The sequence below is a fragment of the Vipera berus genome, assembly GCF_964194415.1.
Source record: "Vipera berus genome assembly, chromosome: 2".
Lineage (NCBI taxonomy): Eukaryota > Metazoa > Chordata > Lepidosauria > Squamata > Viperidae > Vipera > Vipera berus.
Window position 1 is genome coordinate 107,676,849 of NC_138203.1, and position 12,058 is coordinate 107,688,906.

The 12,058-nt window shown below is 37.2% G+C and overlaps 1 protein-coding gene across 17 annotated transcripts in view; it reads left to right on the forward strand.

The window, feature by feature from the left end:
• ADGRL3 (adhesion G protein-coupled receptor L3) overlaps nt 1-12,058 on the forward strand; it is a gene marked incomplete at its 3' end in the record, with an annotated part of 400,329 nt that overhangs the window by 194,171 nt on the left and 194,100 nt on the right. For all 17 annotated transcript variants that reach the window (XM_081321797.1, XM_081321796.1, XM_081321791.1 and 14 more), the window contains one exon: nt 5,297-5,517. In XM_081321797.1, coding sequence (XP_081177923.1) covers nt 5,297-5,517 — 221 coding nt within the window. The remainder of the gene's footprint in view (nt 1-5,296; nt 5,518-12,058) is intronic.

Consider the following 12,058-nt stretch of genomic DNA (forward strand, 5'->3'; position numbering starts at 1 on the left):
CATTTGGACAAACCTTTAATAGGTAACATAGTTGAGCAATCAAGCCAATGACATGACAAAATGAGTTTTGCTTTACTAGAGCTCTTCAAGCAAAGGTAGCCATTTGGTGGCAGTGCTGTAATGCTGGATTTCCTGTTTCAAGTAAGAGATTAGATGAGATGACTTAGAAGATTCTTTCCAACTCTATAATTCTATGATTCCATCATAAAGATCACCATGTGTAACTCTGTTTCAAAAAAGGAGCAATGCTTTTTTTAATCAGTGTTGAAGCCTGAAATTTATATACATGAAGCAATGTAGTTTAATATCTCCTTCATCCATTTTATGACTATTACAGACTGTGTGTTGTTAGAGTGCCAGCCTTATCCTCAGCTCCATCTCATCCCTGTTATCTGTGGTTTAATATCCTGGAAAGCTATCAACTTCCAGTGGAACAAAACAAGGGCATTAGCATTTTAAAAAACTTTTATTAATTTGATTTGATTTATTTAATAGGTTTATTTTGACCCATATTATCTCTTGCATATACTATATATATATAAAATACACTGGACCTAAGTGCTATGTATAGTCCCAAAAAAATGTTGAAGTATTTCCTTTTTTTACCTAAATAAGATACTGTATCTCATAACGAAAACAGATGGTTCGATCTATTCAAGATGGTACTGCTTCAAATAAGGCACATGTTATAGAAAAGAATCACTTTTAAATAGAGCTAAAATGATTAAATATGCCTCCTGAAACTTTAAAGATCTGACTCTCAAGGTCTTTATATCAATTTATTCAGGATGAAAAACACCTCTAAGAACAGAGATCCTGCCCCTGTGATATTGCTGTGATATTTATAATTGTGGCTCTCCTTTCATTCAGTTCAGTTATTTTATATTAGCAACAAATGTAATGATAAATACCCCACAAAAGTTAAAGCACTAGAAAAGATTGCAGTATACTGAAGAATAATTTTCATGAAAAACCCTCACTCATGTCATCCTATCTATATAATCTTTAAAGAAACTCTGTTCTTCATAAGATTATGTTCTCTATAAAGGCAGTATAAGCAAAACCAAAGTATTCCCAGGTTTGGTTTGGTTTGGTTTTTGACTTTATCCCCATTCCAGCCCCCCGAATCTTTTTCTGAAACAGTTAATTTGACTTGTTTTCCATGAATAGAGGTATCAGAGCTTAGATTCCAGTCAAATATAGGATTTTGAAGTAACTGGCTTCTTTCAGACTCATGTTTGTTTGCTTGGTTGGTTGGTTTTATTCCGCCTTTATTATTTTTACAAATTTTTAGAAAAGCAGCAAACATATCCAATACAGCTTCCTACTACTACTTTCATTTGCATGTTGAGAGAAAAAGATGACATTTATCTAGTTTGGGACACATTTCCAGGTATATCATGGAGTTCATTCCAGTCCCATTTATGCCAATTCCCACTAAGAGCAACAGAATTATCAACCTTATTGTATCTATGTACAATAGGTATCCATGTACTTTTGATTATCATCTGATACGTAGCCAAATAAAAGTAGTGCCAATGTCAGGAACTTGCCCAAGCTGCTAAAAAGCAACCAAGTCTTTGTAACAAGTCCCTCCCAGCACAGTCTCTCTCAAATCTTAAGAAGATCAGGATGCTAAATATTACATCAAGCAAGTAACTATAATGTATCTCAGACACAAAACCAAGCAGGAGATTAGACAGATTCCTAACCAACCTAGCTGACAATTTTGTCACCCAAAAGATGGAGGAGGGAATTAGAAGTAAAACTATACTGGACTTAATTCTTACTAATAGAGAAGAAGTGAGAGAGGGAGCTGAAGTTGCCAGACTCTTGGGTGTAAGTGACCACGTCATACTGGAATTAATATAATGCAAAACACTAGCAATAGAAAACAACCCAACCGATGTCTTGAACTTCAAAAGAGCTGACTTTAACAAACTCAGAGAGAACCTAGGAAAGATCCCATGAATGAAAATCCTAAAGGGGAAAACAACCCAAGAAGCATGGGAAACTCTGAAAAACATGCTACATAAAGATCTCTCTGACAAACTGAAAGACAAAAAGGACAAATACAAAAAATGGAAAGATGGACACATAACTAAGGCCAATTATCAGCAGACAGCCAGAACATGCAAAGATGAAGTCAGGACAGCAAAGGGTCAGAAGGAACAAAGACTCACAACAAAAATCAAGGATAATAAAAAAAAGTTTCTTACAACATATTAACAACAAGAAAAAAGTCAATGAAACTGTAGGTCCACTAAAGAGAGAAGATGGCAAGGAAATAACAGGCATAAAGTACCAGAGGATTGGAAAAGGGCTGATGTGCTTCACATCTTCAAGAAAGGGGGAAAAACGGACCCAGGAAACTACAGACCCATCAGTTTAACAACAATACCTGGGAAGATCCTAGAAAAGATAATCAAAAAAACAGATCTGCGAACAACTAGAAGCAAACAAAGTTATAACTAGTAGCCAGCATGGGTTTGTCAAAAACAGATCATGCCAAACCAATCTTATTTCATTCTTTGATAAAGTCACTAAACTAGTAGACCAGTGAAATGCTGTGGATGTAGTATACTAGATTTCAGTAAGGTATTTAATAAAGTGGACCATAACCTACTCCTTGGTAAGCTAGAAAAAGGTGGAATAGACAACATCACCACCAGATGGATCTGTAGCTGGCTGGCAAACAGTACTCAACGAGTAGTCCTCAATGACATTACATCCACACAAATAGAAGTAAGCAGTGGGGTACCACAAGGTTCCGTCTTAGGCCTAGTACTCTTCACTATCTTCATCAATGACTTAGATGAGGGAATTGAAGGGAAACTCATTGAATTTACAGATGACACCAAAGTGGCAGGAGTAGCCAACACCCCAGAAGACAAACTCAGGATCCAAAAAGATCTTGACAAACCTGAACAATGGGTTCTATCCAACAAAATGAGTTTCAATGTGGAGAAAAGCAAAGTTTTATATTTAGACAGGAAAAATCAAAGGTACAAGTACATATTGGGTGAGACCTGGCTTAAAAACAGTAACTGTGAGAGGGACTTTGGAGTCCTAGTGGACGATCACTTGACTATGAGCCAGCAGTGTGCAGCAGCAGCCAAAAAAGCTAATACAATCCTGGGTTGTATAAGCAGAGAAATAGAATCAAGATCACATGAAATATTAATACTGCTTTATAAAACCCTAGCAAGACCACACCTGGAATACTGCAGCCAATTTTGGTCACCATATCACAAAAAGATGTTAAGACCTTGGAAAAAAATATCAGAGAAGAGCAACTAAGATTATCAAAGGCCTGCAGACTAAAACATATGAAGAACAGCTGCAGGACTTGGGTTTGGCTAGACTAAAGAAAAGAAGAAATAGGGGTGACATGATAGCGGTATTCCAGTATTTGAGGGGCTACCACAAAGAAGAGGGGGTCACATTATTCACCAAAGCACCAGAGGGCAGGACAAGAAACAATGGTTGGAAACTGGTCAAAGAGAGAAGCAACCTGAAATTAAGGAGAAACTTCCTGACAATGAGGACAATTAACCAATGGAACAGCTTGCCTCCAGAAATTGTGGGTGCTCCATCACTGGAGATTTTTAAGAAGAGGCTAGACAGTCACTTGTCTGAGATGGCATAGGTCCTCCTGCTTGAGCAGGGGACTGGACTAGAAGACCTCCAAGGTCCCTTCCATCTCTAGTAAGCATTTGCATATACATGACATTTAGAAAACAGCTGTCTTATAGCACAGTTGAGGAATGTTGAAATATAGTTCAGTGATTAAAAACTCTCATATACACTCGCTTATTCGTCATTGAATATCCTATACTGCCATTCAGAAGGGATGACTCAGACAATTGTTAAGTGCAAATACAGCATACGTATCTCTTCCCATTTTAAATAGGGAAATTACTGATGTAAGAAAAGTCAGTGAGATACTTTGAACTAAATTCTAGACCAGTGGTTCCCAATCTTTCTATACCCTGCACCCCTAGAACACTTCTGATAGATTCTCGCACCCCTTACAAAAGTTCAGAATGAATTATGCATATACACTATAATTTTGAAACTTCTAAACCCACATTTTCGCACCCCCTGGAATATTGTCTTGCACCCCCAGGGAGTGTGAGCACCCCTGGTTGGGAAGCCCTGTTCTAGACATTCAATTTTAGTTTTACTAGATTTACTAGATTATTTGATACAAATTTCTTTTTAAAAGTGCCCACCAAATTTGTGAGCCAAGAAACTGAGTGACAAGGAAATTTTTCCAAAAATGTCTCATGATTCCTCACTAATGATGATAGTAGCATGACTCTTGGGACAACTCCCTCATGATCCCTTTATTTGGGATTTAATAATAGTATGAAAAGCCAAGGAAGTTCCTGACCATTGAACAAACAGAGATGTCATATTGGAAAACCAAACACTAACATGGAACCCATTTGAGGATCCAATCTGTGTTGTCACCAGAACCAGAGCTTACTCTTCCAAACTTTTGAACTCGTGCTGGAGCCCATCCTCAGGGAACGTCTCTCATTATCCTGGGATACATATATTTGCCTTCATTCATGAACCCAATTGAATTACTGAAAGGAAACAGTCCTGTTTCCATATTCCATGTATAGCAGCTGACTGGATGATAAGTTGAAATTTGCTTTATGTTCAGGATAAGGAGGATAAGATCTTCAAGTACAGTTGATTGCAGCGAACTGGCTTAAGCCATTTAAAGCAGGCTTCATAACATGTACAGCTTTGTCTTTCAGGACTTCACTGCCATTTCCTTCCTAATATTAAACCAATGCTGTACTGTTGTCATGTAAATTACATAGATTCAAACTTGAGTCAGAGATTTAGCTACAGGGAACATGATCATTTATCACATTTGTAACTACTGATATATTATAAACCATGAAATCATGTGATTGGAAGGAGTCCATTATGCCATTGGCTTGGTGCACAAAACAAAATTAGAACAACCCTGAAAAATATTGGTTATACTTCAGCTCTTTGGACAGTTAATTCCCCTTCCTTTAGTTTAGTTTGACTGTATCACATACACACGTGTAAGATATCATAATGGTATGACAGCATTTTTCTTTACAACAATAATTAAATGGTTGAATCCTGAAAATAAAGAATAAATAAATCACAAGATCCTTCCATACATTTATACTTCCAGTTTAATATGTAAACAGCAGAAGGCTCATCTAACTACATAATTTGCATCCACCCTTAATCAACACACACACATAACTACTGTTCTACTTTGTCTTTTTTGTTCTCCCAGATAGCCTGTGCTGTGTTTGCTGCTCTCCTGCATTTCTTCTTCCTCTCTGCTTTCACTTGGATGTTTTTGGAAGGAGTACAGCTCTACATAATGTTGGTGGAAGTCTTCGAGAGTGAACATTCACGTAGAAAATACTTCTATTTGGTTGGCTATGGCATGCCTGCTGTAATTGTAGCTGTTTCGGCAGTAGTAGACTACAAAAGTTATGGCACTGGAAAAGTGTGAGTTTCATTTTGTGTCCAATTTGTGGTTTGGGAGGGGAATCTGAAAAACTAGTAGGAGTGAATATGGACTAACAGAGACAACTGTAAATAAATAGACACAATAGGCATTCTAGTAAAGGTAAGTTTATAGACTGTGTGGAAGAGCCATTTTCCATTTTAGAGGAATCAAAATGTGCCCAAGATTAAGACAGCCTGGAACATACAAATATCAAAAATATGGACTAACTACAAATTGTGCCAAGGGAGCAGTGCAGTTCTATCTCTACACTAGTTTTATTTTTTTTAACCAACAGGCCTTTGTATTAATTTCCAAAATATGATGAATAATTTAAAGCAGATTTTATCACTCATCATTAGTCATTTATTAGAACATTTTGACATCTGTGAATTACATTACACAAAGCCACCAATGTGTTAAATAGGGTAGAAATTATATGCTGTGTGTTGAAAGCAATAAAAAAGTCATTTTAGTGCTCTAGAAGTATGATATTCATATATTAAGAATTGCTGTCTCCAGAACTAACATTGGACTGCTCTTCAGGGGTGCTCAGACATCATTTTGCCCACTCTTTAAAATGGGCACAACAGTATTGAATCTTAGCCTCCACCCTTCTTTTGGCAATATGAATTTATTAATGAAGGATTTTTCCTGCATGTATTGGCAGGATATTTCTAAAACAGATCTCTAGATGTATTACAACTCCATCCTTTTGTTTCGGGGTAGACACATTAATGCCCATCACATGGACACCAAAAACCTGAATTTCTTAAGTGTTTCTGATGACAAGCAATCCTTTCCTATTACAGAATATCCTTTTTTTAAAAAAAAACCTCTTCTTTGGCCAGGCATTTTGTATGTTATTTGTTGGTAGACTGTTCATTATTTGGCTAAGAACACAGAAAAGCCTCAAAAGCTCTTTCTTTACAGAGGAGTAGAAGACTGGTTACACTTTTGGCTGATATCTTGGCTCATAGACATTTCAGGGTCCCTTTCTTAAAGTTGAGAATCACAATCTCAATCTCAGCCAGATTTACATCTGACCCCCTCTGGTGTCCTTGTCAGATATTTATTTTGTACTTTGCCAATTTTCTCTGTGAAATGGGATTGTGGGTTTTGTTGAGAAGAAGTAACGTGAACCCCATTTGTACTCTGAGGTATTTAGTCTGCACCTGTGGTGGAGATCAAGTAAAACTAGGCTGTGGACTTTGTGAGCTAGAAAATTGTGGCATGGCTTTAATTTTAATATATGTGAACTCTATATAAGAAATTTGAGAATTTAGTTAAATCACTATTTATGTAACTTTTTCAAATCAAAAATAGAAAGAGAATAAGCACATTTCAGTATTATATTAGCAGAGATGAAATATGTTGAAACATTACTGAGCAGGAGAAGAGGAGATTTCAGGGTCTAGACAAGGTGGATACTGTGGACAGATTATTTTTTTCCCATTCTGCTAAAATGCTTTATAAGCTCTTGGTCTCAAGAGTCTGCCCAATGGAGCATCCAACCTTCAGTCTTGTAGAGCCCTTGTTTCATGCAGGCCCTGTTGCAGTGAGTGTCTAGAAACTAGTGGTCATGCAAAGCATCTGCAATATTTTGATTCTCATTGCCCTTAGAAACTGTCTTCTCAAACTTTACTTTCTTCAGCCTGTTTAACACATTCTCTCAGCACATCGTGAAGGGGTCATTCTGTCCCAAACAGAACATGGATGAAAGATCACAGTGTAAAGCTTTGGATTAATAACTAGATTAAATAGACTTTCACAAATTCTATGTGTACTCATATTTATGATTTGTGACACAGTGCTCAGTGCTCAGTGACAAACAAAGTATCCATCCAATATCTTGCTATCACTCCTATTTTAAATATTAAATATTTAAATATCAAAGATTCTTAAATTGTTGTTACTATATGTTACTACTTTGAAAGGTGAGAGATTATTTATCAAGTTAGGCAGAAACCAATGTGGTTTTTTAGGGTATTTTGTAAGAAAAAAAAACTTTACTTGAATATGATTTAGAGTTGCTGCCACATTTTGGCCTGTCAGATAGCAGTGAGCAAGGCTTGCAATGAAAATAAATTGAAAAAAACCAAGTCACAATTCTGTTAGTTTTATTTTTTTCTACATTCTTTTTTTTTAAAAAAAAACTCCTCAAGATTTATTTACCATGTTTGTGAAGAAAATTGTATTTTTCAAAAGAAATCAAAATTCAGTCTACATTTTGGGATTGTTTTTACCCTATAGGTAGTCTTCACAATGATAGAAATTCTGGAATGTTCAGTTGCTGTTGTTAAGCAAACCATCAAAAATTGTTAAGCAAGGATGTCACATGGCCATCATTTGCTTGTCAGAAGCTGGCAAATGTCACAAATGGTGATCAGGTGACTGCAGGCCATTGCAACCAACATAAATATGACGATCGGTCACAAATAGCACTCATTCAATGCCATTGTAAGTTCAGTTGCTGAAAAAGTGTTCATTAAGCAGGGCTCATCAGTAGTAAATTAGAAATTGCATACAAGAAAATAAATGAACCAAACAAAACCTCCTTCCAAATTCAGTAGAAAAATAACCATCCTATGCCTGTCAGCCATATTGTGGTTCAAGATAAAAGATACATTACTCAAAAGGACAGCAAGCAATCTTAATTCAGCACTGCAAACATGACTGAATACTTAGGAATTACCAGTGCTTTTTTTGTAAGAAAAAAGGTGCCAGAACTCAGCCTCCCCCCACCTCCGGGCCAGGGCATTCCTTGATCGGCGACCTTTCATTCCCCTCCTGAGCTAGACTGCCATGCTACAGCGGATGGGATGGGCGGAGTAGACCCGGTCCCCCCATGCCGCTGCAGAGCCAGGGGGGAGTGATGGTGAATCGCTCCACTGCCGCTGTGCGCCACTGGAGGGGCTTTCTTTAAGCTTTGCCCCACAGAACACATACTTGGCCGCAGCTGCCACCTCCTTGTCCTCGGCCAACTCTCCCATGGCTTGCGCCATGACCGGGCAGCACAAGCCTCCCCTGCTGCCTCCTTCCGCCAGTTCTTTGTCGCCTGTCTGACAGAGAATGGAGAATGCAGCAGCTCTGCGCAGGGATGCAGAGCAGAGAACAGCACTTGCTTGCTGCCCTGCATTGACCCGTGTCTCCCCTTTTCCTTCTGGAAATGGCAGCCCCATTTCCTGCCACTTCTCCTCCCGGTGCAGCTCCTCCCTCTTCCCAAAAGCATTTCTTTGCTAACCTGCTTTTCAGCTCTAGTGTGTTTCTCTTCTGCTGCAAGGAAACGGAGTTTGTGGGACTAAAAAAAGTTCAGCCAGACCTTCCAACTCCTTGTGAGAACTCTTTTTTTTGTGAAAAGTTGGAAGGTCTGACTGAACTTTTTTTAGTTCCACAAACTCCGTCAAAAAAGGGTGCCAGAATGCCGTTCCGGTGCATTCTATGACAAAAACAGCACTGGGAATTACAACTCAGATGTTTAACAGTTAAGACCAATATTTTTTCTGAATATTGATTACAGGCTATTTTCCACAATACTAGCTGAACATTTGAAAAATTATATTTTAGAAATAATACATATGAACCAATTAGGTTATATTCCTGAGAGAAAAATGATGAACAATAGCCAATGTATAATAAATTGTTAGAGCACATCAATAATAAGAAAACGAAGTGGCAGTAATATTTTTGATGCAAAAATACTTATGACAGGTTGCAGTGATCTTTTTTATTAGCCGTTTTAAATTAAGTGAATGCAAGAGAAGATTTTAAGAGCTGGATGGAAAATATATATCACCAGCAAACAGCAAATATTACTGTTGGAATACTCTTCCCTTGTTTCCCAAAAAACAAAGGCACTAGGCAAGGATGTATAATTTCTTCCTTATTATTTGTAATTGTTTAGAAATTTAAGTACACAAGATTCAAACAGACAAACAAAGGAACAACTGGAAGAGACACATGAAACAATCAACATCTTCAAATTTACAAGGAAAGAAGAAAATAATAACACTACTCTTCCTGGATATTCTCATCAGTAGAGGAGACAACTGCAATTACAAATATATCAAAAATCTAGAATAACCAAGTGCTTCATTACCAAAGTAAGAACCTGATTCCTACAAGATGAGCTATATTCACTGTATTCAGACCTACAAATGCAACAACCCAGAACACCAGAAAAAGAAACAGCGTGCCTATACAACATCTTACAGCAAAATGGATACCCACTTAAATTTATCAAGAAGTGCCTGATCACTCAAACCTGCTACACAACAAACAATACAAGCTATGAAAAGGATAACACTACACATCAACATATCAAAAACATCTCAGAAACAAACCAACAGATTATTACAACCACAAGGCATCCTAAGTAAATCAAAAGTCCCAGTACTCCAATAAGAAAAAATGGGAATCATCTATAGCAGGGGTCCCCAACCCCCGGTCTGTGGACCAGTACCAGTCCACAGCATGCCAGCAACCAGTCCGCACAAACAAGGAAAGACCCATCCACAGGATGCAGGCAGCACAAAAAACCATTCCCCCTCCAGTCCACGGAAAAACCTCTCTCCACGTAACTGGTCCCTGGTGCCCAAAAGTTTGGGGACCTCTGATCTATAACATGCACTGTAAGGACTGTAACAACCATTAGGTAGGACATAGGTCCTCCATGAACGCTAACTAGCAGCCAGAAGACACAAAGAAAACTGCTTTATCTCACAACACATGAATAGACTCAACTACAAAACTGTACGCATCCTAGAGCCTTGGTGGAGCAGTGGGCTAATGCCTCCTTAAGTAAAACCAGCTGCCTGCAATTAGTGAAGGTTCGCATCCCACCAGGCTCAAGGTTGACTCAGCCTTCCATCCTTCCGAGGTAGGTAAAATGAGGACCCAAATTGTTGGGGGCAATTAAGCTGACTTTGTAATAATGCCGCTTGGGGTGTGTGTGAAAGCCCTAATAAGCAGGTATATACATAGAATGAAGGCTACTGCTAAGCTTGTAAGCCGCCCTGAGTCTTCGGAGAAGGGCGGGATATAAATGGAATTAAAATAAAATAAAAAAAATAAAATCAAGTTAAATCCCCAAATGCCAAAGAATTCCTGGAAGCTTGGCATTCAAACAAATCAGCCATCAATAGACACATAGTCATGTGTTTTGTGAGATGGGTGGCTATATAAATTTATGTAAATATAAATTTAAAAAATTAAATAAACCATATGTACACACCATTGAAATGAGGCAATAGAAAAGCTAAGAAAAGCAGAAGACATTCTGTCCAGCAGACAACACCCAGATAAGAAGGGATTAACACCAGACAATCAAGCAGAAAAGAAAACCCTAATCAAGGAACTGCCAGGGAGAAAACCACATCCCCATTAACACTGGCAGGGCAAACTATTGTATACAAACGGAGCAAACCTAGTTGGGTAATGAAACATCTGCAAGCAAATGATTAGGCTCAAAAGCACCACGAACTCAACAAATATTTGTTTAAAATATTAAAATTGATTAAAATTCAGAGAGGAATACAAATTGAAATGCTTTGCAGATAATGTAGCATTACCATTATTAACCCACAGAGCACTCTAATACAGCGGATAAAAACACTAAATTCTCTGTATACAACATCAGTGAAACGAAAACAAAGCTAATAACAAGATATTTAACACCAGAAGAAGAACAGTTTGTGATAAAAGAGCCTGGCTGTGAGATAACAACAACAACAAAAACCCAGTGAAATTTGGGGACCTTATATGCAGGATGCAGCAAAGACATACTTTATTTCAGAATAATTGTAAGAATTTATGAAAAGAAAAAACATATCTAGAACATGAAAGATCTTAAAATGTTATTGGCTAGGACTCATTATTATAGTAAAAATGAATATATTGCCTAATATGAACGATTTTAAATGGCATCTATTCAAATTTCAGACAAAAACCTGAAGATTGGCAGTTAATAGGAAGGTATAATAATAATTAACAAAAATTTTGCAAGATTCAGAAGAAAGAGATAGACTAGCATTTCCTCATTTTAAATTTTACATACCTGTGCAAGCTGTTTATTATAGATAACAGAAATGGATAAAATCTCCAAATAGCAGAATATTAATTGTAGAAGGAGCTGGTTTGCTAAGGAGAAAAGAATTTTAAAGAGATACCCATTTAAGATAAAGTTTGATTTTTAAAAATATGGAACTTTCTAAAAACAAGATTAAGTCCACAGCTTTACCATTACCTTCACCATCATTTTTTAAAAAACTTCAGGGACAACCACAGTAAGAAATACTTAATCCCATGTGTCACTATGGTGCGTCTACATGTAGAAAATAGTTTAAAGACAAGCAAGAATTGTTCAGTGAAGGTAGAAATTTACCATGGTTTACAAATTTCTGGGAGAATAAAAAGTGACCTCAAGAAAGAAGGAAGGACTTTGAGGAAGATGACAGAATTTGGAATATTTATTTTAAAAAATAAGATCATTGACTATGACATGTATAAACTTAAAAATAACATAGAACAAATAAAAAATGATAA